General features: G+C 53.0%; 2 protein-coding genes across 3 annotated transcripts; both read right to left on the bottom strand.

The window, feature by feature from the left end:
- Window positions 1–374: 374 nt before the first annotated feature.
- Window positions 375–8123, bottom strand: RAB29 (RAB29, member RAS oncogene family). Of its 2 annotated transcripts, XM_062509407.1 has the most exons (5): window positions 8000–8123; window positions 6456–6527; window positions 5168–5349; window positions 3524–3645; window positions 375–3201 (listed from the first exon to the last, which is right to left on the bottom strand). In XM_062509407.1, the coding sequence occupies exons 1-5, from the start codon at window positions 8121–8123 to the stop codon at window positions 3084–3086; spliced, it is 618 nt and encodes a 205-aa protein (XP_062365391.1). In that variant the 3' UTR covers window positions 375–3083. The 2 variants fall into 2 exon arrangements, with proteins under 2 accessions (XP_062365391.1, XP_062365392.1); XM_062509408.1 differs by lacking the exon at window positions 6456–6527.
- A 5232-nt stretch (window positions 8124–13355) lies between these two features.
- SLC41A1 (solute carrier family 41 member 1) lies at window positions 13356–25168 on the bottom strand. Its single transcript, XM_062509485.1, has 10 exons — window positions 24812–25168; window positions 20642–20749; window positions 17917–17988; window positions 17360–17504; window positions 17124–17270; window positions 16344–16491; window positions 16191–16270; window positions 15314–15448; window positions 14786–14934; window positions 13356–13541 (listed from the first exon to the last, which is right to left on the bottom strand). Exons 1-10 carry the CDS (start codon window positions 25166–25168, stop codon window positions 13356–13358), a joined length of 1527 nt encoding a protein of 508 aa, XP_062365469.1.
- Between the last annotated feature and the right edge of the window lie 991 nt (window positions 25169–26159).

The raw sequence follows: 26159 nt of genomic DNA, 5'->3' as shown, positions 1-26159 counted from the left end.
ATGAGGCCACGAGTGAAGCTGAATAAAGAAAATTTCTGATTCCTATTTGAAAGATCCAGGTTTTCAACAAAAATTAAGACGTTTCTTGGCTTTCCCCTTGCAGTTTTTAATAATTCTGCTATTTAAAAACCAGAATTATTTCATCTGGCACAAGCTGGGCACAGCCCCTGCTGCTCCCACGCTGCCCCTGGATGGGGTTTTGGAATTTCTTGTAATCAAGGGGCATTTTTGGGGGTTTATTTGGCTTTTTTTAAGCACAGGGAAATCTCTGCAAACACTCCCAGCTACCCAGGGAAATCGTTTTCCTGCCTGATTTAAATTTTACATCCAGCTCTTCCTTTTGTGCAGCTTGTGGGGGGGGGGGGGGGGGCGGGTTCATTTAACTTTTTTTTTTTTCAGATGTTAACCAACAGTAAATGTAGGGGGAAAAAAAAACAAAAACCCAAGGCACACATAGGGAGTGGAAACCAACAGGCAGCACAGGAATGCTGTGAAATAGATTTTTGTAAAACCTTCTTTTATTGGTTTTTTTTTTTTTTTTGGTTGATTTTTAAAGACATTTCTGGAGGAAGAGGTGCAGGCACCAAAGAGTCACTGGGAGGAATCCAAGTGATGATGGAAAAAAATTTCCCTGCAAAATTCCTAATTCATTTTGGCACAGGTTATATTATTATAATTCATTTAATTCGTTCTTGTACAATTATTTAATTGTTATTTTTAACGTGGCTGTCCCCTGGATCCCTGGCAGTGCCCAAGGCCAGGCTGGGATATTGGAATTTGGAAATATCCCTGCCCATGGCTGGGACCTCCCACCCAAACCATTCCATCATTTTTTAATTGGATGGAGCAGGAATTGGGAATTTTCACTGCTCTGAGCAGCCAGTGGGGCTGGGCAGGATTTTCCACCTCTAAGGAGAGATCTTGGCTGAAATACTTTAAGGTGCAAGTACAAAAAAAAAAAAAAAAAAAAAAAATCAATAAATATCACCTGAATCTTAACTAGGTTTTGTGGCAGCTCCTTTAAAAAGTCAGGCACTTGTCTCATGTTCTACAAAGAACTAGAAATATTTATAGGATTAAATATTTATAGGATTAAAAAGCCATTTTTTTCTTTTTTTTTTTTTCTTTTTTTCTTTTAAAACAATGAAGTAAAATCCAGCAAGGCACTTCAGTTTTGTTGCTAACCAATCCTCCCTGCTTCCAAAACCAAGGGTGCAGAAAAGGGTATTTTTAGGCACCTCTGACCCCAAATTTGGCAATATTTGCACGGCAGAACCCTAGCCCAGGTATTTCAGCTTTTCTTTAAAACAGTGGAGCACAAGTAATTCTAAATTTCCTGACCCTTGCTGTTTAGTTGGAAATTCTTTACAGCTCCAGAGAATGAAAACTCAGATTTTTACCAGCTCCTCCCTCTATATAAGGCAAGGAACAATTTACCAGAGCGAAACAGTCCAAATTCAGCAGGAACCAGGACACAGCAATTTCTGGTCCTGTTTTCCAGTTTAACCACTCCAGGAGGTAAAAAAAAAACAAAACAAAACAAAAAAAAAAAAAAAAAAAAAAAAAAAAAAAAAAAAAAACCAAACAAACAAAAAAAAAACCCCAACAACAACAACAAAAAAAAACCCAACCAAACAAACAAAAAAATAACAATTATTGAAGGCCATTTGCTGAAATACAAACCTAAAACATGGGCAAGGTGACTGTGTACAATCAGAGAATCATGGAATAGTAAATCCAGAATTAAACACACAAAACTCCAGCCTTGAAGTGTGAGTTTTCTAAAAATTCTCCTCACTTTGTACCGTTTTTTTTTTTTTTTTTTTTTTTTTTTGCCAGAACTGCTTTCCACCACGAATATCTGGGATGTCTGGGGGAATTAAACACGTAAAATTAAACACACAAAACAGAATTAAACACACAAAACTCCAGCCCTGAAGTGTGGGTTTTCTATAAATTCTCCTCAATTTATACCAATTTTCCATTTTTTTTTTTTTTTGGGCCAGAACTGCTTTCCACCACGAATATCTGGGATGTGTGGGGGGAAAAGTGGCACCAAAGGGAAATGGGGAGTGGTTCCTTCCTTTCCTTTTATCCCACAAAGTCTTTTCTTCCTCCTCACTAAAACAGCAGGGGGTTTTTTTTGTTTTTTTGGTTTTTTTTTTTTTGTTGTTTTTTTTTTTTTTTAGGGAGCTGTTTCCTATCCCAAATTCCCTCCTGGCTGCAGGAGAATGGTGGGAAGGCAATTGAGCAGCAATTGCCAAAAGCAGTTTTGGGGTGGGGGGGTTGGAGGCTGTCCCAAAAAAGTGCAAAGAACCCTTGTGGGGCACACAAAGGGATTTACAGCCCCCTCTCACCCCAATAAAGGGGCAGCAGAAAAAGAAAGGGGCTGGGCAGGACATGGGAAGGGCAGGAGCCAAATTCCCATTTTTTGGCAGCTCCTGAGCAAAATTTGGGGTCTTTGCTCCACAGGCAGAGCCCAGGGTGGGGTGAGGGTTTTGCTGTTGCAGCTGCCCCAAATTGAGCCCCAGAATTTCACAGTGCTGATGCAGGTGCAGCTCCACGTCCTGGGGATGTGTGGTGGCACTGATGGGGTGTGCTGGTCCCTGCAGGACACAGATCCATCATTCCAGAGCAGCAGTTTGGTCTGGGAATCCACAGGCACCACCTGGGATCAGGGTGTCACAGCAGGGATAAAGGTGCAGAAAATTAAAAATATTCTCTCTGACAGCCCAGCACTGCCAGAGGAGGAAGTGCTCAAAAATTAAAATTTAAAAAAAAAAAAAAAATAAAATAAAAATCAGTGTAATCCAAGCCACTGCTTGGACATGGATTGAGCTCCATCAAAGCTTCCATTGTGAAAAAAAAAAAGAGAAATCTTCCCACTCCTCTTCCTTCCATTCCTCACTCCAAGTCACTGCAGCAGTGTCTGCTGAGGAAATTGTCACTGAGCAGGAGAAAACTTCAAAATCACAAGGGGAAAAAAATCCCCCAAACCAGTGAGAGTTTAGGGAAAGGTGACGAAGATGGTGATGATGATGGTGATGATGATGATGGTGAGATGAAGCCCATCCGTGCTGGCTTTAGCAGCAGGCCCAGCCTGGAGGAGAGGTCTCCTTGATGTTGATGTAATCCCCAGTCCCAGCAGAGGCAGAACTTCCCTCTCCCGTGGATGAGGACATCATCTTCTCAATCAGAACCCTGGGGAAAAAAAAAAAAAAATAAACAAAACCAAACAAACCCAAATCATTGCTGAGTTTGTTCTGTGGGGTGGTGGTTATTTTAACCAGCAGCGTTGGGCAGTGCAGAAAAGAAGTAAAAAAAAAATAAAAAGCGAAGCTCGGAAGGAGAAAAACTGCAGGAAATGACTAAAAAATCAGGATAAGGAATGGTAAATGGACTTAGGCAGGGACACCTCCCTCTATCCAAACCCTGTGTTGGACACTTCCAGGGATCCAGGGGCAGCCACACTGCCCTGGGCAGGGAATGAACCCTTGGACACATCACCAGGCACTGTTCCTACCTCATGGACTCGTTGATGTTCTTGTTTTCCTTCACAGACGTCTCCACCCAGCCTGAAAATCCATTTTCTTTGCTGAACCGATCGACTTCTTCCCTGGTCACTGCCCAGGGGGAAAGGTCACACTGCAAAGCAGGAATGGGGCATTTCAGATCACAGAATCCCAGAATGGTTTGGCTTGGATCCCCAAATCCCCCAGTTCCACCAGTGCCATGGGCAGGGACATCTCCACTGTCCCAGGCTGCTCCAACCTGGCCTGGGACACTTCCAGGGATGGGGCAACCACAATTTCTTTGGATAACTCGTGCCAGGGCCTCCCCACTCTCAGAGGGAGGAATTTCTCCCAAATTTTGAAGCTGGGAGGGTTCATTCAGTGAGGAATTTCTCCCAAATTTTGATGCTGGGAGGGTTCATTCAGTGAGGAATTTCTCCCAAATTTTGAAGCTGGGAGGGTTCATTCAGTGAGGAATTTCTCCCAAATTTTGATGCTGGGAGGGTTCATTCAGTGAGGAATTTCTCCCAAATTTTGAAGCTGGGAGGGTTCATTCAGTGAGGAATTTCTCCCAAATTTTGAAGCTGGGAGGGTTCATTCAGTGAGGAATTTCTCCCAAATTTTGATGCTGGGAGGGTTCATTCAGTGAGGAATTTCTCCCAAATTTTGAAGCTGGGAGGGTTCATTCAATGAGGAATTTCTACCAAATTTTGATGCTGGGAGGGTTCATTCAGTGAGGAATTTCTCCCAAATTTTGAAGCTGGGAGGGTTCATTCAGTGGCTGTGTGAGGCAGCTCCCAGGTCTTGGGGCAGGGCTCTCCCTGGGATGTTGCAAGCAGCAATTTCTTTATCTGATATCTCAGTTACTGACACACCTCAGTCAAGCACACCCAGAATGGAGCTTCCAACACTGTCCCTCATCCCAAACCTGCCCAGGCTCTCAGCAACCAGGAAAGGTGGCACAGATGCCATCAGGATGGACACAGAGGCAGAGACAATGTCTGGCTTCGTGGGTGCAGCCACCCAGATTTCCCTGATCCTGGCAAAGCTGTTGCCTTGAAACAGAATCCCAGGATCCCTGAGGCTGGAAAATCCCTCTGGGATCGTGGAGTCCAAGTTGTGCTCAATCCCCACCCTGAGCACTCAGTGCCACCTCCAGGTGCCACCTCCAGGGATGGGCACTCCAAACCTCCCTGGGCAGCCCCTTCCAGCCCTTTCCAGGAGGAAATTCCAGCCTGAGCCTCCCCTGGCCCAGCCCGAGGCCGTTCCCTCTCCTCCCGTCCCTGTTCCCTGGGATGAGATCCCAAATCCCCCCCCGGCTGTCCCCTCCTGTCAGGGAGTTTTGAGAACAATCAAGGGAAATAAATAATTATGGAAATGCAGTTTGTGGAGAAGTGGATCAGAAAAGCCACTTTCCTGCCCGCCCACCCCATTTTTGAGTCATCTGCATCCCCCAAGGCAGGCAAGTCTCAAACTGAATTTGGAAAGGGCACCTGAGCACAGGGAGAACATACAGGAGGTTTGGAAATGAAGGGAAAAATACATCATTAAAAAGCAGAAACCAATGCAAATAAATACAGGAGCACACACAAAACCCACAAAGAAACACACAAAGCACACAAAACCCACAAACCCACGGAGCCAGGGCTGCTCACCTTGTTGGCCAGCAGCAGGCAGGGCACAGGGCTCCCATCTGGCAGCACCAGTTTGCTGTCCAGGTCCTGCTTCCACTTCTGGCTGTTGCTGAAAGTGCTGATGTTGGTGACATCAAACATGATCACACAGGCTGAGGCTTCCCTGTAGTACAGCCGGGTCATGGACGTGAAGCGTTCCTGCCCTGCGGGGTCAGAGCCAGGGAAAACACCCCCCAGCTGCTGGGTTTGGGGTTTGTTCATGGAAATATTGTGTTTGTGCATCGTTTTTGCAGCTGGCACTAATGATCTCTGGTTAATTAATGTGGGAGTTCAGGCACTGGATGTGTTGTGCCTGGGTATCTCTGTAGTGATCTCAGATGGCAGAATGATGATATTTCAGATTTGTTTGGGTTAAAAGGGAGCAAAGATCACCCAGTGCCACCCCCCTGCCATGGGCAGGGACATCTTCCCCTATCCCAGGGTGCTCCAAGTGCTCTGGGACACTTCCAGGGATGGGGCAGCCCCAATATTTGAATTATTCCCAGTGTACCTGAGTGTGCCTGGGCACCCCAGTGCCAGCGTGGCCCCTCTGCTGCCCACACCTCCAACTCCTCTTTGGGACCAAAACTGAAACTAATTTCTTGCTGCATTGCTCACTCTGCCAACTTCTCTTCCTGTTGCCTTTTCAAGGATTCCAGGCACCCGAGCAGCAAAACCAGAGGAAACCACAGCTCTGTTTTCCTCCCTGCTCCACATCCAGAGGTGCCATTTTAGAGATGCTGCTGCTGCCCAGACCTCTCCTGGTGCCAGGGAAATTTGGGAAATTCATTTCTCTGCCCCTCTTTGGGGAGCAGGAGCTCCTCGTGCCACTCCAGCTCATGTAATTCTGCCCCTCAGAGTGTGTCTCATTGCCAGAAATTTAGATTTTAACACAAAATTGGGAGCTGAGCAGTCTCAAATCCAACCAGTTCCACATTCCCTCTGTTGTGGCTCTGGAACAGAAAGGAAAGGCTCAGCAGGAATTGCTGCATGCATTCCTTGCAGATGGATTTTTAATTACATATTTAAATGACTACAGCAGGCTCGAGGTAGCAAAGCAGAGCAGTCCTGCTCCTGGAATCCAAAGGCTCCTGGGATTTTTTTTTTTTTTTTTTTTTGGGGAGGAGAAGGAAAAGGAAAAGGAAGAAAAAGGAAAAGGAAGGGGGAAAGAAAGGGGAAAGGAAGGGGGGAAGCAGAGGAAGAGGAAAGGGGGAAAGAAGGCAAAAAAGGCCAAAAAAAAGAGAATTTAAAAAAAAAAACTTCAAAACACCTGCAATGTCCCAGAGCTGCAGCCGAACCGTCTCTGACTCCGACCACTGAACCACCTTCAGTGCAAAATCCACTGGAGAATTCCCAGAAAACCAGAAAGGAAAGGTGATCAGGGCCATTCTGCACCGTGGGCTCGCTCCCCCCACAGCCTCTCCCCATCTCCAGAGCACCAACCCAGCCCCAAGCACGGAATCCTGGCTCAGGGTCACCAGCCCAGGCACAATCCCAGCCTGGATGGGGCTGGGATGGGGAAAGGTGTCCCTGCCCATGGGGTGAGAGGAGCTGTGAGGTCCCTCCCAAGCTGAACCACCCCAGATTTGCTGCAAGCAGCCCAGGGAGTCAAAAAAGGGGAAGCCCTGGGGTTGTTCTCAGATCCTGATGTGTCAGGGCTTCACTGCAGGGCAAAACCTGCCCTGCTCCACTGGCAGCCAGACCCAAAACCAGGAACAAAGTACAAAAAGAAAAAAATAATAATAAATAAAAAAGGTACCAGAAACCAAGAAACCAGTGTGCAGCATTTCCTGCTGGGAATGACCACGGGCACAGCCCAAAGCTCTGTGGCTCTCTGGTGTTTTCCAACCCCAAATCCATCCATTCTTGGGCCAGGAATAAGAAGATTTAAACAGCTCTGCTCAACCCTCACCATTTTGGGTCCTTGGGGAGATTTCCTGGGTAAACCCTTGGCAGCTCCTGCTCCCCTCCAGGTTATTCATTTACACAAAGAACCCAAATCCTGCTCAGCCCCATTCCCAGCCTCCTCCTCCCAGACCTTCCCAAGTGCTGCTGACCCTTCAGCAGCGAGCCCAGGCTCTTCAATTAATGCCAAACCAGCGCTGCTGCTGGTTTTACTGGGATTAACTGAGTTTGTAACCTCGGATTTTCCAGTTTAGAGCTCCTGGGATGGTTATTCCATGGGGTGGGAGAACGATGGGACACCCCAAATGAGCTGGGCAGAGGAACAGAACTCCCCAGGGACTCAGAGCTCTTCAACTAACGCCAAACCAGCTCTGCTGCTGGTTTTACTGGGATGAGCTGAGCCTGTAAACTCCGATTATCCAGTTTAGAGCTCCTGGGGTGGGAGAAAGATGGGACACCTCAAACGAACCGGGCAGAGGAACAGAATCCCCCGGGAGCTCAGGGAAAACGCTCTGGGAGTTTACACCCCATAAAACACTGATGATGCGAGGCTGTTCCTACCCCAAATTCCCAACCCCAGAGCCCGGGGAGGACGGGGGCAGAGGGGCGAGTTCCCCGGGGCGGGGGGCGAGGAGCGCGGCTCGGGATGCGCACCGGGACGGGCGCGGTGCCGGACACGGGAACCCCTCTGGAACCCCCAGGAACACCCCGGAACCCCCAGAAAACCCCTAGGGAATCACAGGGAACCCCCCAAGAGCCCGGGGACAGAGGGGCGAGTTCCCCGGGGCGGGGGGCGAGGAGCGCGGCTCGGGATGCGCACCGAGACGGGCGCGGTGCCGGACACGGGAACCCCCAAAAAACCCCCCTGGAACCCCCAGAAAACGCCCCGGGACCCCGGGGAGGGCTCACCTCCCACGGTGGATTTGTAGTGCCGGTTGAAGCTGTCGTTGGCGTAGCGCTGCACCAGCGATGTTTTTCCCACCGTGGCGTCCCCCACCACCAGCACCTTGAACATCCGATCGCGCTGCCCCATCCCGGCCCGGCCCGGCCCCGCTCGGTCATGTGAGAGGCAGCTGGGGCAGAGCGGAACCTCCCGGGGCTGCCGGGATCTGTAGTTCACGGCTTTCCGTCTGAGTCAGCCCCGGGCACCGCCGGATGCAGCCCCGAGCATCTCCTGTGGCAGCAGATCCTGCTCTGTGCGCCCCAAATCCTGCTCTGTGCACACCCAGATCCTGCTCTGTGCACCCCAAATCCTGCTCTGTGCGCCCCAAATCCAGCCCCGAGCATCTCCTGTGGCAGCAGATCCTGCTCTGTGCGCCCAAAATCCTGCTCTGTGCACCCCCAAATCCAGCCCCGAGCATCTCCTGTGGCAGCAGATCCTGCTCTGTGCGCCCAAAATCCTGCTCTGTGCACACCCAGATCCTGCTCTGTGCGCCCCAAATCCTGCTCTGTGCACACCCAGATCCTGCTCTGTGCGCCCCAAATCCTGCTCTGTGCACCCCAAATCCTGCTCTGTGCGCCCCAAATCCTGCTCTGTGCACACCCAGATCCTGCTCTGTGCGCCCCAAATCCTGCTCTGTGCACACCCAGATCCTGCTCTGTGCGCCCCAAATCCTGCTCTGTGCACACCCAGATCCTGCTCTGTGCACCCCAAATCCTGCTCTGTGCGCCCCAAATCCTGCTCTGTGCACACCCAGATCCTGCTCTGTGCACCCCAAATCCTGCTCTGTGCGCCCCCAAATCCAGCCCCGAGCATCTCCTGTGGCAGCAGATCCTGCTCTGTGCGCCCAAAATCCTGCTCTGTGCACACCCAGATCCTGCTCTGTGCACCCCAAATCCTGCTCTGTGCACCCCAAATCCTGCTCTGTGCGCCCCAAATCCAGCCCCGAGCATCTCCTGTGGCAGCAGATCCTTCTCTGTGCACCCAAAATCCTGCTCTGTGCACCCCCAAATCCAGCCCCGAGCATCTCCTGTGGCAGCAGATCCTGCTCTGTGCGCCCCAAATCCTGCTCTGTGCACACCCAGATCCTGCTCTGTGCACCCCAAATCCTCCTCTGTGCGCCCCCAAATCCAGCCCCGAGCATCTCCTGTGGCAGCAGATCCTGCTCTGTGCGCCCCCAAATCCTGCTCTGTGCACACCCAGATCCTGCTCTGTGCGCCCAAAATCCTGCTCTGTGCACCCCCAAATCCAGCCCCGAGCATCTCCTGTGGCAGCAGATCCTGCTCTGTGCACCCCAAATCCTCCTCTGTGCACCCCCAAATCCAGCCCCGAGCATCTCCTGTGGCAGCAGATCCTGCTCTGTGCGCCCCCAAATCCTGCTGTGCGCCCCCAGATCCTGCTCTGTGCATCCCCAGATCCGGTCCTGAACATCCTCTGTGTCCCCAAATCCAGCCCCGAGCAGCTCCCGTGTCCCCAGATCCTGCTCTGTGCGCCTCAAAATCCAGCCCTGCACATCCTGTGTCCCAAAATCCAGCCCCGAGCATCTCCTGTGGCAGCAGATCCTGCTCTGTGCGCCCCCAAATCCTGCTCTGTGCACCCCAAATCCTGTTCTGTGCACACCCAGATCCTGCTCTGTGCACCCCCAAATCCAGCCCTGCACATCCTGTGTCCCAAAATCCAGCCCTGAGCATCTCCTGTGGCAGCAGATCCTGCTCTGTGCGCCCCCAAATCCTGCTCTGTGCGCCCCCAGATCCAGCTGTGAACATCCCCTGTGTCCCCAAATCCTGCTCTGTGCATCCCCAGATCTGGTCCTGAACATCCCCTGTGTCCCCAAATCCAGCCCCGAGCAGCTCCCGTGTCCCCAGATCCTGCTCTGTGCGCCTCAAAATCCAGCCCTGCACATCCTGTGTCCCAAAATCCAGCCCCGAGCATCTCCTGTGGCAGCAGATCCTGCTCTGTGCGCCCCCAAATCCTGCTCTGTGCACCCCAAATCCTGTTCTGTGCACACCCAGATCCTGCTCTGTGCACCCCCAAATCCAGCCCTGCACATCCTGTGTCCCAAAATCCAGCCCTGAGCATCTCCTGTGGCAGCAGATCCTGCTCTGTGCGCCCCCAAATCCTGCTCTGTGCGCCCCCAGATCCAGCTGTGAACATCCCCTGTGTCCCCAAATCCTGCTCTGTGCATCCCCAGATCTGGTCCTGAACATCCCCTGTGTCCCCAAATCCAGCCCCGAGCAGCTCCCGTGTCCCCAGATCCTGCTCTGTGCACCCCCAGATCCAGCCCCATAGACCCCTGTACCCTCCTATCCAACCCTGCACCCCTGTGTCCTGCCCCAGGCACCCCAGAACCCCAGGCCATGCTCCCTGCACCCCCAGATCCAACCCCACAACATGCACAAACGCCGCACCCAAGAGATATCAATTTTTAAATTGAATTTTAAAATTTAAGAAATTTAAGAAATGCTATTGCTGGCATTTCTCCAGCCTGTTCAAGCCCAGGTGTTTGTTCCTTTCTGCAGCTCCTGCTCCTTCCCCAGCCCCAGGAGCCCCCTCCCATGACCCAGCACCCAAAAATTCACCCCAAAATGTGAAGCCAGCAGGGTCTGGGGCTCTGCTCCCCAAACCCAATGCTTTGTTTTGGGGTTCTGCACCAAGATCCTGCTCTGGGTGAGCTTGAGGCACAGCCCTGCAGGGAAACACCAATTCCTGCAAATCCAGGGGTTCTTCTGCACCCCTGAAGGTGCAGAACCCATGAAATCAGCAGAAATGGGCAGAGGCCACGTGGCAGCAACGCTCGGGGAGCTGGACCTGCATTGTGAACCCAGGGAGGGCCAGAACAAACACCTGGATTCCTGCTGGCAGCCCCCAGGAGCTGCCAGGACCTGGCCAAGGGCACGGCCGAGGTCACCTGGCACTCCCAGTAATCCCAGTTTGCTTCATGCCCAGCAATTTGTTTGATTTTCGTAACTCTCCTATCAAAAGAGCTCCAGCCCGAGCTCAAATAAGCTTCAAAACCTGAGAGGGACCTTGAACCCAAAGGAAAAAAAAACACTACAGTCCACATAAATAAATGTCATCTATTTAACCAAATATAATTTATCCATTAGGTCAACCTCTGTCAGTTATAGGAACTATAAATAATTAAGACAGTCTTTTTCCTTTAATAAAAGAGTAAACCAGGATTTTCATCTGCAGGCAGCTGTAGAGTGGGCATGCATTGGAGTGCAACCAGTGGGAAGAGGTTATTTTTTTTTTTTCATCAATATTCCTCAGTTTTAAGTTAGATTCTTCCCTGACCATTCCCCAAGCACACCTTTGACCGTATTTAATGTACAGACCCCCCCAGCCCCACCACCCCCGACCAGGAGAGGCAGATTCCTCCTCTAGGGAATCTTTTCCTGGGGAATCAAGTGGTGATGTGACACCAGAAAGGCCAGCAGAGTTTCTCTGTGTATCCATAAAAGCTGAAGTGTTAATGGAAGGAAATCTTGCATTTACTCCTCAACATCAGGGAGAGAAATCAGGTGAGCAGCTGAGAATATTCCTGAAAAAATATTCCAGAAGTCCCTGGGCTGAAAGGTCAGCACAGCAGGGACGGGGTTTGTTTTGTGGTTGGGTTTTTTTACTTGGAGCCCAGCTTTGGCCAAAGGAGATTTGTGAAATGTCACAGGGTGGAGGAGGAGATCAGAGCTGCTCCCACACAGGACAGGGAGCAGAGGGAGGAGGGGCAGTGAGCCTGATGTTGGATTAGCAAAGGAAAAAAAAGGTGGGAAATCATCTCAGAACTACAGCACTGCTCTTCTGAGGGGCTGAGGAGGAGCAGCCTGGAGCTCACCTCTGCCTCCTGCACAGCACCAGCAGCAGGGAAGGGTTTCCACAACTCCAGAGAGGGCCTGGAGCAGCCAGGAGCCAGGTTTGGCTCCACCTGCTCCCGTGGGTTTCCAGAACTCCTTAATCCTGACCCTTTTTTCCAGCAGCTTCATCTCTGGATCCTGGGCTGGGACAAGGATCCTGGACTAACTTTGGTCTTGATTTACCCGTCTGGGTGCACTAGTTCTGGTTTTTTGCTGCCTTCCCAGCACGGGGAAGAGAAGGAATCCCAGCCAGCCCTGATCTGAGCAGCACAAAAAGCAGGAGGGGAAGCAGCAGAGGAGGGAACCTGCACTCCCAGGGCCTCCCAGCTGGGCTGAACCCCAGTCCCACATTTCACACAAGGGCAGGGGGGTTCCTGTTCCACAGGGCTGCACCAATCCAGCTGTGCCTGCATTTCCAGCTGTTTCCCAGCTGGCACCTACGCAGAGAGAGAAATGCCATGGATCCCATAGGTGTCCCTTCCTAACAGACACCAGGAGGAAAATGCTCTTGCCCAGCTCAGAACACCTCAGGCTCAGCTGGGGGAGGTGCTGGGGGGCTTCTTCCTGCCTGCAAGGGGCCCATCAGCAGCACTCAGCAGCCAAAAGGAAACCTGGACACAAAAACCAGGAGCTGTTTTTGTCTGTCCACCCCTCTGAGAAAGTCAGCTGCACTGAGGAGAGCCAGGAAAATGGAGCAGCACAAGGAGGCAGCATCCAGGAGGGCTCCAGCAGATCCTGCAGAGGATTTCTGAGGCAGGGGATGATGAGTGGGGAGAGCTCCCAGCCCCTCTGGGTAAAGCTCAGAGCAGCTGAGCTCGGCTCACCAAGGCAGCACAGCCTCTGCAGTCTGGGGTGGGTGGCACAAGGGAGCCTGAAGGAGCCAGCAGAGCCCAGCCAGGGGCTGGGGATCTCAACATGAACTCACTCGCACTCCTGGGGTGAACACAGGAGCCTTCCTCATCATCCTCCTCACAGACACTCCCCAGTTGTGGATGTGGGCCCGGGCTGGAGCTCCAGAGAGCCAAGGCAGGGGTGCCCCATGCCCTCAGCCATGAGGTTGTACTTGGCTAGAAGGTGCCAGCTCAGCCAAACAAACCTGAGCTCGACCTGCAGGGTTTAAAACGCTTATGAAGTGAAAAAACAGCAGCCCTTCACCTCCAGAGAGTGAGCAGGGGGGGCTCCCTGCATGACCTGACAGAGCAGGAACTTCACTGGAACCTTGGTTCAGACAAAACTGCTATGAAAATTGCACTTAGTGATTGTCTCATTACACTTTTGTTTGTTTGTCCTCCCTAAAACTAGATCGATTTTCTGTACAAACTCAGCTTGAAGTAGAAACCATGTAAAATTCCCATTGAAAATAATGAGAATCCAGTATCAAAGATGAAGTCTCAAGGGGGTGGGAGGAGGGGGAAGCAAAGAAACAACAAATGGAAGAGGGAGAGCTGTGGGAAGGGAGGAGCAGAGGGATTTAATCCCCAACATCAGAGTCCCGGTCACCGATGAGCCAGAGCACGTGGAAGCTGAGGGCCAGGAGCCCTGTCCCAATGAGGTCCCCCAGGGCTGTCAGGTAGGGGATGGAGAAGTTGTCAGGATCCAGGTGCCTGCCCCACATCCAGTGCACCATCCAGTCAGCGATGTAGAGCAGGATCAGCACCTGGGAAGAGCCACAACTCCTGAGCCCTGCAAGCCCAGATCACTCTGCTCAGGGAGGCACAGCCCCATCCCCAAAAAAATGAGCTGGAATTGTCAGTCACAGCTCCTGAGCCCTGCAAGCCCAGATCACTCTGCTCAGGGAGGCACAGCCCCATCCCCAAAAAAATGAGCTGGAATTGTCAGTCACAGCTCCTGAGCCCTGCAAGCCCAGATCACTCTGCTCAGGGAGGCACAGCCCCATCCCAAAAAAAATGAGCTGGAATTGTCAGTCACAGCTCCTGAGCCCTGCAAGCCCAGATCAGTGCTCCCTGGCTCAGGGAAGCACAGCCCCATCCCAAAAAAAACGAGCTGGAACTGCCTTCCCCAGTGTTGCTCTCTGCCTCTACATCTCCAAAGCAACCAGTGCAGCTCAAAGAGGAGCTGGAGAGCTTCAGTGGCTCCCTGAGCATCCCAAATCCTCTCTGTCCTTCACAGCCTCTGCCTGTCCTCCTTCAGCTTCCTCTCACCACCCAGTTTGGGCTTAAACTGGCACTTGAACAACAAAAAGTCTCAAATTTGGCACCTGAATTTTCAGCTCTAACCAAAACAAGCTTGAGGAGACGTGAGGCAGAGAGGGGACTGCTCAGGCAGGGCCAGCAACACCTGGCTGCCAGAAATAAAAGAGCAACTTTTGGTTTTTTAGAGGAATTTAAAGGACTGACTCTCCTAAAGGAATCACTTCTCCCAGAGGAATCACTTCTAGAGAAATCAGTTCTCAGCCCAGCAGCTGGCACTGCCAAAGTGGGATTTTCTCCTCCATCAGCTCCAATGCAGTGAGAGGCTCATGTTGGAATTTAAAGACAGACAAAATCTGCAGTGGATCCTCTCAAGCCTTTGATTTTCTGTGTCCCTGACAAGAGTCATCCCTGTGGGCTCCCACAGCTCCAGGAAATGCCAGGGAAAAGGGCAAACATTCCCTGCAAACTCCACATCCTCTTTCCACCCATCAACAGCCTTTTTCCAATTGCCAAATCAACCCCCGGGACAGATGAGGAGGGAAACACTTTGGCTATCAAAAGGACTTAAAAGAGACCAAAGGCAGATTCTAAACTCCCCAGGAATGGCAGGATGGAGGAACAGTGTGTCCAGGAAGGAGTGGCTCAGTCCCACCTGGGATCCCTTAGGCAGGGACAGGGTCTCTGCACCCAAGCAGGTGACACCCATGTCCCCCGAGCCAGCCCAGCCCCCTGAGGGGTCCCAGCTCACCTGGAGCAGTGCTGCTGTCATGTAGAACACGATGAAGATCAGGGTGAGCGTGGTGTGTCCCCCCTGCATGGAGCTGATGGTGTAGAGGAACACCAAGTGCCCGGGCACCACCAGGAGGAAGAGCACGCGGGCAGAGCGGGAGTTCACGTCTGCAAAGGGGACATGAGGCCTGACTTAAACCCTGGAAGTGTCCAAGGCCAGGCTGGGCAGGGCTCGGGAGCAGCCTGGGATAGTGGGAGGTGTCCTGGATGAGATTTAAGGTCCCTTCCCACCCAAAACCATTCTGTGATTCCACATCCCAAGGCTGAGGGCTGGCAGGGATTTTGAGGGGGGGGGGGGGGGGGTGTGGGCAGCACCAGGATGATCCTGTGGGTCCCTTCCAGCTCAGGACATTCCACACCCACGTTCCCCTGCCCTAAACCTGACCATCGATCCCAGAGCTGCCCTGAGCAGGGCTGGGTCCCCCTTTGCTGTGACAGCGCTGCCCAGGAGCTCAGCTGGCACAAACCCTGCACCCCAGGGCTGTACCTGAGCTGAAGAAGGTGCTGCAGGGGCTGGGGCACTTCCGAGGGGCTGTGCCGGGGCTGTCTCCAGGCTCCCCACTCATGTGCAGGTAGGTGGAGATGCGGCTGGCCTGCACTGCCACCAGGTTGCCACCCACACCTGCAGGGCACAAACAGCACTCAGGGCACGTCCCGGACACTTCCAGGAGCTGCTCTCAGCTGCCAGCAGATGTGGAAGTGCCAGGTGCTGGGATTAAATGGGACAGCTTTATTTTTGTAGGATGTGAGGAGCTGGGGCAAAGCTGAAGCAGTTCTGCTACTGCAGCTCGGGGTGGAAGAAATACGTGAAACAAAAAATGATGAGTCAGGCACCAAAACAGACACAGGAAGTTCAAAACGATTCTTTTTCACATGAAACTGTGAAAACCAGCAGCGCAAGATGCACTGGCTCAGAATTAACTCCACCTATTGTAAAAAAAAAAAAAAAAAAAATTAAAAATTACTTCTCCTGGTCCATCAGGCAGAAAGGAGGTGAAAACTTTACACCAGAACCAATTAGATTTCCTGACTCCAAGGTACAGATACAAATCTTTGTGTTGCCAGGTGCAAATAGGACAGGAGGAATAAGGAAATAAAGAAGTCCCTGGAAATGTGGGTTTTTTTTAGGGAATAGCCTTCCAGGTCTTTTACCTGTAAAAGTGGCACAGCCAAACCTGTGTGCCCCTGGTTTTCTAAAGGAATAATTAACTTTTCTAAAGGAAAGGAACAACTAACTAGCTTTTCCAAAGGAGGAATAACTCACCTTTCCAAAAGAGGAATAACTTTTGGCACCCCAAAAGAGAATTACTGCCCCAAAACCCCAGCCCATCCCAGATTACCAGGAGCTGCAGGGCAGGACTCACCATTGATGACGGGTGTGAAAACTGCCATGCCAGCAAAGTTGGGATCCGACACCGTCCTGTCCAAAATCAGCCCCCCAACACTGCAGGGGGAGATAGGGGGAGGTCAGGGCTGGAATAAGCCCAGGGAGGGCCTGGGGACAGGGACAGTCCCACCTGCTGATGGCCATGGCGATGATGACGGGCTCCCAGCCCGAGTACAGCACCTCTCGTGTGGCTGAGCTCCTCTTGGCCACCACGATCCAGATGGGCAGCAGGGAGATGAAGAAGGCGCACACCAAGGGGTTCACGTAGGCTTTGCTCTCTGGAAAGGGAAGAAGAAGAGAAATCAAAGCCACGTCCCTCAGGAGCACCAGGAAAGGCAGGGAAAGGCTGGGCCAGGTCAGCCTGGGCTGTGCAGGATGTGGTGGTTCCTTCTCACAGGGGGTGACAGGAAAACACTGGGATCTGTTTTCCAACAGATCTGAGCGAGATCTTCAATTCCAGCTGCTCATTCCCACTTCCCACGCCTGGGCAGGATCTCCCAGTGCTGCTTCCTTCACTCCTGGGTGAACTTGGCTGAGTCCCAGCCCCATGTCCCAGGGAAAGAAGGAAGGAGGAAGAGGAAGAAGCAGGAAATTTTGGAGTCTCCAGGCCTGCCCTGAGGATCCCCTGCTGGAGCTGACAGCTCAGCAGATGGAAACCAAATTTGCCTTCTCTCATTGCTTCAGCCCCAGCCAAGCACCTGGAAGGGACCAACCTCTCCCTGAGCCCTTTACCTGGAGAGCGGGAGCTGTACAAGGCAGGGAGGAGGTTCATTCCCTCCCCTAACCTGAACTGAGCCCAACTGAGGGAGCTCCAGAGCAGGAATCCCACACACTCCAAGAACAGAGGGTGAAATGAGAGGGAGACACAGCAAGGACCAGGCAGAGACAAAGGCCTTTTGTTGCTCCTCACCCAGCTCCTTGTACAAGCCCCAGCTGATCCCTGACAGCAGAGCCAGGGTGATGAGGTCCCCCAGGCTGGCAGCAATCGGCGTGGCCACGTTGTCAGGATTGATCCCCATCTTCCTGGAGCCGATGATGACCCCAATCATAATCATGCCTGCAGCCAGAAAGAGGAGAAAACCCCAGGGTAAGGCCAAGGGGAGGTTAATATTTCAGGAAGAGGTGCACAGAGGGGGTGGCTCTCACCCAGGACGAGGGAAGCAATGAAGGCAGTGGCCACACTGCTGGCACACAGCAGCACAGCGTGGTCCATGCTGAAGTGCCCATCCGGGATCCACCCGAACACCACGGCTGCAATCGAGGCCAGGAAGCCAACCACGGTGGCCTGGACCTGCAAATGGAAAGCAGAGGCTCACCAAGACACCAAAAACAGTCCCGGGGTGTGAGGAGAGGTTTCCCAGAGAATCCGTGGCTGCCTCATCCCTGGAAGTGCCCGTGGCCAGGTTGGAGCAGCCTGGGATAGTGGAAGGTGTCCCTGCCCTTGGGAAATGGATGAGCTTGAAGGTCCCTTCCAACCCAAAGCATTCCATGATCTTAGTCTGTGATTCTAAGAGGGAAACCCCACCCAGGGGAGTCAGAATCCAGCATGGAAACACTCAGTCCAGCCTGCAGGGCCACAAAGGTGCCACTTGCCTCAGAACACAGAATCACACAGGGAATACTGACAGCAAACAGCAAAACCTGGGCACTTAAACCTCCCACACTTTTTATTTGCCCCAGCTGCAAATATTCCCCCTCCTCACCTGTATCAGAGCCATGTTGCCTGTGATCATCTTCCAGAGCTCTTTGGGTGTATCCATTTGGCCAATATTAGCCTGGAAGAACAAATGAGACACCATTAAAGCCTGACAGCACTTCACACCTGCTAACAGCCAAATTCCTGCAGGACAGGACCTCAAACCCACAGCTCTTACAGGAGAAGGATTCAGCAGAAAAGAGAGCGTGGAAGGGAATAAACATCAACCAAAAAATCTGATGGGAATGTTGGAAAAGCAGCAAGACCTCTCTGTGCCCCTGCAGCACCACATTGCATTTCTCTTGGAACTCACTGCACTGCTGACCCAGCCATGCCTGGGGGGCCCAGCTGGGTCAAGCTGCCCCTCAGACCAGGGGTGCAGAGCCTCAGGTCAGCCCTGTGCCCTGCACGTGGGGCAGAGCTGGTAGCAAACCCTCCTGTCCTGGAAAAAGCTGAGCAAACAAGGCTGGTGCCACGTGGGGACACGCAGAGGAGCGGGCAGCAGTGGCACAGGGCTCACCTCGAGGTGCTGAGCAGGACCACCAGGAGATGGAAATTGCTTTAATTCCTGGTGGACGGTCCAAAATAACCCAGAGGAATCACTGCAGGGCATGAGCTCTGCTCCTCTTATCCTCCCTGATAAGTTTATATCCAATTTGCATTATTAGGAGCTGTTGAGCTCAGGAAACAAGGGAGAGGCTCAAACACTGGAGTGGGAAATGCAAGTTGGAAGTGCTGCCTGACAGCACCAAACTTGTGCACAGCAGCAGCTTTCCTCCTCTAAGGTGGAAAACAAGAAAACCAGAAATCACTGATGAATTAATCCCCCTGCTTTCCTTGTTGGATGTGCTTGAGAGCTGCCAGCTCATTTTACTGAGATGTCCCCATCCCTGGGGCAAATCATTCTGGACAAAGAGGAGGAAGGAATGGGGAAAAACCAACAAGAAGTTGACTGGAGCAGCACATCCAGCACAGGAATCTGAGCCTGACCTTAAAATTCCAGCCACATGGCAATTAGGCTGGGATTAACATAACCTGTAGGCACTTAATCCTTTAACTAATGGGGGAGTTCTGCCTCTTAACTGTGAAAGGAATTTCTGAGGTGCCTTACAGCAGCACTAATTAGAAACCCAAAGTCTGATAAACCACTCCAGGCTGCTTCCCTGTGGAGAGAGCTCGGGATCCACCCCGGGAGCTCTGGGCAGGGGGAGCTCCCTACACAAACCCGGGAGCAGAGATCCCCCTGTCCCACCAGCACAGGCACAGGGAGCTCCTTGGATGATCCTGGAGGTGCTCTGCAGGATTCCTGTGATTCCATGATTTTAAGGAAGCACAAGAGGGCAGGCAGAGGCCAAATCCTGGCTGGGGTCAGCCTGGGGACAGGAGGAAGCACCAGGACAGGATCTGGGGGTGCTCCCTGTGCTGTGGTGTCCCCGTGACCCTCCTGCAGCCAGCAGGGCAAAGTTCTGCATTCCTGACTTTCCAGAGTCTTGTTCCTCTGCCAAAGCTGCCCCTGCCAGCCCCAGGAAGGGACACACAAGTGCCAGCCCTGCCCACGTCCCAAGCACTCTCCCTGAGCAGCCCAGAAGGTGGCCAGGGCCAGGAGGGAGAAGGCCCCTATGGCTGGGACAGCAAAGATCCTGTCCTGATCCCTTTGTCTGAGGGAGTCAAACAAAGGGATTTGTTTCCCAGAGCGAAGAGGTGAACAAAGCTCAGCCTCTGTCCCTGCAGGCTGGGCCCAGCAGCTCTGTCCTCCCAGAGCTGGGCAGAGCAGCCTGAGCTGCAGAGCCACAGCACCAACCTCCAGAGGATGGGGAGGAAAGGACCTGGCAGAGCAGATCCAGAGAGAAACCAACCCCTGCAGCAAGGGCAGGGCTGAGAGCAAGGCAACGAGCCAAGCAGAATTTTATTCTCCATCCCTCCACCTCAGTGTGGGCTTCCCAAGCAGCTCCTTGGGCTGAGGAACATCAGCACTGCCAGGACCAGGACCCCCCTGCAAGGCGTCCCCTGAGGAATTCCCATCCCAGAGGAGTTAAAATCTTGGCAGCAGGCAGAGAACACCTTGCAGGGGGAAGATCCCAAGCTCTCACCACGGGGACACAGGGACATCAGGCTGGAGACGCTTTACAGGAGGAGGGAGTGTCCTTGTCCCTGTCCTTGTCCCTGCCAGGACAGGGTATGGGTCCTTCTCCACCCTGCTCAGCTCCAGGGGAGCACACAGAGCAATTCATGGGCTCACACAGAGCTCTGAGGAGCTGCCAGAGCCTCCCCCAGCCCTCGGGGATGCTCAGGGGACAGGGAGCTCCCTGCTCCCAAGGACCAGAGTGGATTCCAGCAGGAGAAATGCCCAGCTGTGATCTCCATCCCTTGGAGTCCCCCTGCCAGCTCCCCTCTGCTCCCTCCTCCCCCTGGCTCCTGCCAGCCTGCTCTGGTGACATTCCTGTGCCCAGCTCCTTGTGGAAAAGCTGGACCCCAGCCAGCTCCCAGCCTGTGCCCCCAGGCCCCAGCAGCCAGAGCGAGGAAGTGAACTGTCAGCAAAGCTTCAGGATCATTAATCCTTCAAATCCCATCAGCCCAGCAGGGTGGAAACACCTTCCCAGCAGGCTGAACCCCAGGCTCTGGTGCCTGTTGCCATCCCCACAGGGAATTTTACCTGCTGCAGGCAATTTTACCTGCGCACAGCCCCTCCCAAAGCAGGTGTCCCAGTCCCTCCCAGCCCCCTGCACACTCACAGCTGTGGACAGCCGGGATGCCAGGGTCATCTCCAGGTTCCCCTTCAGGCCCAGCAAAGCAGGAACCAAAATAAACACCTCAGTCACGTATTTGAAGACGTCCCAGTGCTGCAAGATCCAAGCACACGAAATAAAACCATGAAATAAAACCGTGGTTGATACAAACCTTCGCTCTGGGCTGAGTGTCACCCACCCATCGTCACCTCTGACAGCTGGCACTGCCCTGAGCAGACATCCCAGTGCCCTCCCTGCTGCCACACTTGCAATTCTGCAGTGGTTTTCCCACTTCTGACATTCGTAGCAGTGACCACATGATCCTGCTGGGCTGAAAAATCCGCTCTGAGCCAGCAACTTTCAGTGAAAAATCCTCCAAAGAGCCACCAGTGACAAAATGTTTACACACCCAGAGGCCAGAACAGGGAAAGATGGAGAGGCTTTGCCCAATACTTGCAGTTTTTTTGGCAGATTTGAGTGCTGAAGTTTGGTCAGTCTCAGCTGAGAGTCTTTTCTATGTGTGTGACTTGCAAATATAAATATATATATATATATATATATATATATATTTGATCCAAAACCCAGCCCACCTTTCCCTGCTACCTGTTTCTAACTCCTCTGCCTCTCCAGCTGCCCTGGGGTGAGGGACAGAGGCTGCCATAGTTATTTAGGAAAAAAAAAAACAAAAACAAAGAGAAATTGCAAACTGCAGGGCAAGCAGCCTTCCAGGGGAGCAGCTGAAAACACAAAACCACTCCAAAACCCCTCAGAGCCACATTTAAAAACACCCAAACCTCACTGCTCTGCTCTTATGGCCAGTGCCCAAAATCTCTCCTGTTTCCCACTAGGAATCCCAGCTGGGGATGTGCTGAACACCACTGTGCAGCTTTCTGCCTGCAAATGTCACCTGCAAATGTCACCTGTGCCAGGCTCCAGCTCTCACAGTGCCACGGATTTCTCTCCAGGACAAGAAAAGCCATCAGCAAATATAAATCTACCTATTTGTCTAACAGCTTCCTGTGAGTTCTGTTATTTTGTGTTTTGCTTTTCCACCCTTCACCTCTGAGCCAACGAGCTGCAGCTTCCTGGTGATTTGCAAGAGCAAATTCAAGCTGCACTTGAGAAATAGTTGGAGGCAAATAAAAAATAAAAATTAAAAAAATAAAAACAAAAAAAAAACAGTGGAGACAAGATTGAGATGGAGGAACTGGGATCATTTCTCCTCAAAAAGAAAAGGTGTTTTTTTCCAGTGATAAAAATCCTCCTCATGTTTCTGACAGCTTGGGGAGGCCCTGGCACAGGTTGTGGACTCCCCATCCCTGGGAATGTCCAAGGCCAGGTTGGATTGAGCTTGGAGTAACCTGGAATGGGGAAAAGTGTCCCTGCCATGGACTGGGACGAGCTTTAAGGTCCCTCCAACCCAAACCCTCTGGGATTTTATGCCAAGCTGACTCTCAGGGACACAGACGAGATCTCTCAGGTATTTCACAATCCCAGCATCTGCAGGATGAGGCTCCTGAGGTAACCCAGGCAGATTTGGAGTCCCCATCCCTGGAGCTGCCCAAGGATGAGGCACTCGGAGCTCTGGGCTGGGGACAAGGTAGGGATGGGGCACAGCCTGGCCTCGATGATCCTGCAAGGATTTTCCAGCCTAAATTCCTGGATTTTTTTGTGATCTGAGCTCAGTGCTCACTGCTGGGAGAACAACCTGGAATTCTTCACCCAGCTCAGGCTGTGCCTCCTTTCAGGCACCTCCAGGAACAGCCGAGCTCAGCTTCCCCCAGGCTATTTTTAGGAGACTCTGGGATGGTTTTGCTGCGTGTCCAGTGGGTGAATCCCTCATTCCAACCCCCCTTGGCAGCACCCAGGGCTCCAGCAGCGAGCACCACGCTGGCACTGCCCAGCAGGACAGGCTGGCTGTCACCAAAACCACACTGCCATTATTGGCTGGCCACAACTTCCCTGGCTCCAGAGCTCCCAGGGGCAGGATCAGGCAGCAGCTCAAGCTCTCCATCACCTTGTCCCAAGCCTGGCTTTGTAAAGGAAGTTTTGGGGAGGCTGCTCTGCCAACTGGAGCCTGCTGCAGCAGCTCCCTGAGCAGGACAGGGCTGCTCCTGGAGAAAGGAAGAAAAGCCATCTTTGGGGAAGGAAAACAAGGAGATTTCTGCAGAGCTCAGCAGCTTGCTGGCTGCAAAGAGCAGGACCCGTGGGCTCCTGCCAGATTTCTTAATATAAGATGTTATACAACACTGGGAGTCTGTGGGGCTCCACAGCCTTGGTGGCTCCTGCAGGGAACAAAGCTCCCTATGGAGAGGAGTGCCCACAGTGTGGTTCCAGGGGCACAACCAGAGCCAGGCTGCTGGGAGATGTCAGGAGAGAAAAAGAAAAAAAAACAACAACAGCAAAAAAAAAAAAAAAAAAAAAAAAAAAAAAAAAACCCAGACAAACAACAAAAAAAACACAATAAATTAAAAAAAAAACCACCAAAACCCTAAAAAAGGCCAACAAGATAAAAAGGGAAAGAAAATAGGAAAAAAGAATTTCAGTTCAGGACATGGAGCTCTTAAGATTGCTGTGAGAAGCACAGAAATACAGAAACAAAATGGATTTAGGGATCCAAACACAGCAGACAACATCCTTCAGGATCTGCCCAGGATCCCAGCGTCTCCCATGCAGCACTGGAGGAGTGAACTGGACCTGGCTCTGCTGGAGGTTCTGGAAGAACCATCCCCTTCCCCACCCTATGGCATTTCCATGGCTCATTTGACCCCAAGGCAGAAGGAAGCAGGAGCTGCTGGCAGCACAGGCTGCCCAGCCACACACTGAGCAGGAATTACACAGGAATTACAAAGTTTTATTCCTTAAGGCCATAACAATCGGGGCAGGGGCTCTGCCTGCTCCAGGAAAAACTTTAGCTTGGGTTCAAATCACTTTGGGGAACTTCCAGAATAGGCAGGCATGAATTTGCAGGGATTTTTGAAGGGAAAACATGCTTGAAATGTCCTTATTTTTCCGAGAACGGTTCTGGTAAATCCCTCCTGGATTAATTGACGCTTTCCTGTCTGGAGTCACTCCCCTGCTCTCCCGGCAGGTTCCACCAAGGGAGCCACAAGGATGACCAGAGCACAAAGGCACGCAGGGAAATTGCTGCTCTGGGCAGGACAGCACGAGGAGTGTCTGCCTGACCACCTACAAACCCCAAAAAAACCCCTCTGACTTCCTGGCAGCGAGCTGGGCTGATCCCAGCTGCCAGGGGCTGACACTGGAGCCTCTCTCTGCCCGCAGCAGGGCTTGTTTACCTCAGCCCAGCAAACACAGCAGCTCCAAGCACAGCATTTCTGGCTGCCCACAGCTCCCAGAGCGCTGCATCCCCATCCCAAACCCATGGAGGAGCCCAGTTTTGTGCCTCAGGGATGGGAGGCTCTGCCCAGCCCGGCCTTCAGGGTAAAGGAGAAGCTGATGTGCTGCCAGGCACGCTTGGGAAATGTGGAGAGCAGCACAGGAGCCTCAGTTTGCAAAGGCACCATTCCCACATGGAAACACAGCCAGGCTGGCACGTTCCCACAGCCTCACCTGCCACAGGGAACACCTTGGTTCCCATCCAGAGGCAACCGCCAGCTCCTTCTGCTGGCCTTTGCTAAAAGTCACCTCCTCTCGGGAGCCCTGTCATCCCTGGGTGCCTCCGGAGCAGAAGGAAGTGGTGCAGGAAGCTCTGGAATGAGCCACTCGGTCTGGCACAGCCTGAGAGAAACCTTAACCTGGCTGGCACGAGCCTGGAACAGCACAGCAAGCTCCAGAGGTGGGAAAGGGACAGAGGAAGCAGTCCCTGGGGCTGGGATGTCACCAGGCAGCAGCAGGGAGGGGATTTCTCTCCAGCTGTGATGCACAGAGCGCTCTCAGTTCCAGCTGCACCTTCTCCTCTGAGCCACAGCGTCCTCTCCTTCCTTCATTCCTCACATCATTCCCACCTCCTTAAATTAACTGAGCTTAATGTGCAGAGCCAGGGTTGGGACAAAGTGATGGAGGGCTCCCCATCTCCCCCTCCCCAGCCAGCACACCAGGGAACTGCTCTCCCCCCACTCCCTGTGGCTGGACCATCCTTGGCATTCCATTATCCCATTATTCCATTATCCCACAGAGCCCTGATCTGCAGAGCCAGGGCAGCACCAACCCTACCTGCACAATGTCCAGCACCATTCCAGCAGCGACGGTGCCAAAGCCAGCCAGGAGGAATGGGAACAGGACCTGCAGCCCGATGGAGAACGAGGTCTCCTTGAGGGGAGAGGCAGGCTCAGGACCCCGGTCCGTGCTGGTGTCATCGCTCTCATTGCTCTGGCTGCCATTTTCCAGCAGGGCATCCTCCTCCCTCACCCCTTTGGCGTTGGCACGGGACTCCAGCACCACCACTTCCACCCCGGTGCCATCAGGCCCCAGGAAATCCGAGGGCTCGGGGTGCTCCGGGCTGGCCAGGCGGTCCCCGGGCACGGCCCCGTTGGCCTGGGGGGTCTCCTTCTGCTCCAGCTTGGAAGCCATGCTGCAGGACAGGCTCTCCTGACCCTTGGCTCGCTGGGCCTACAGCCAGCAGCTGCTCCAGAAGGGATCTTCTGCCAGCAGCAGCTTATCCACACGGCCTTTCCAGCATCTAGGAGCGACCTGTGCCAGCCCTGCTCGCCCGCCCGGCAGTGCAGAGCCTGCTCCTGCAGCAGAGATCCCCATCAAGCAGCGCCCAGGGACAGGGGACACGGAGCACGGGGCGGGCAGGGGACGCGGCAGGAGCTGGGAATGGCAGCGATTCCCTCTGGCTCTGCTCCTCTCCAGCACTGTGGGCTGCAGCAGCCGCCGAGGCAGGATCCAAGCTTTCCTCCCTCGATGTGACACCTTAGTGCATCTTGTCCCAGCGGTTTTTCCAGCAGATGGGATGGGGCAGAGGGAAAACCAGATGATGTGAAGGACACAGAAGCTTAAAGGAACACTGAAGGAGAGGACTGGATTTTAAAGATGATCCCACTCAGGCTCTTCCTGCTACCAGGGCTTTGCCACTTCGTCCAGTGGCACCGTCCCTCTGCAGAATTCCTGTCTGAAGGCTCCTGCGGGCTTTCTGCCAGAACAGCCAGCGATTCCAGCAGGCTTCGAGTGTCACTGCCGTCCTCCTCCTCCCCCAGAAGAATTTCTCACCCAGCAGCACGAGGCGAGCACAGTTCTTACTCCGAGTGACAGCAGCTCCCCAGTGAAGGTTACTCACGGAGCTGGGCAGGCTGCAGGGTGGGCGCTGGCATTTAGACAGCCTGAGATTCACCGTGCTTTTCCAAGAACTCGTCTTTCACCTGAAACACACGGGAGGAAAGCCGATATTCCGTGGGGTCCCCTGGTACCTCAGCACCGGCTCGCACCCTTCGCTCCAACAGCCACTGAGCTTCAGCCCTGGCCGTACTCCCCAAATACCCCCAGACGTTCTCCCAGCCCTGGGCACCCTCAGGGGCTCGGAGGGGATGCGGAGCCTGAGCCGCCCTCTGGAACGGGCACC

Source organism: Cinclus cinclus, chromosome 27 (genome assembly GCF_963662255.1).
Source record: "Cinclus cinclus chromosome 27, bCinCin1.1, whole genome shotgun sequence".
NCBI lineage: Eukaryota > Metazoa > Chordata > Aves > Passeriformes > Cinclidae > Cinclus > Cinclus cinclus.
The sequence above is the reverse complement of the archived record's forward strand: the minus strand, read 5'-3'. Positions and strand labels throughout refer to the sequence as shown.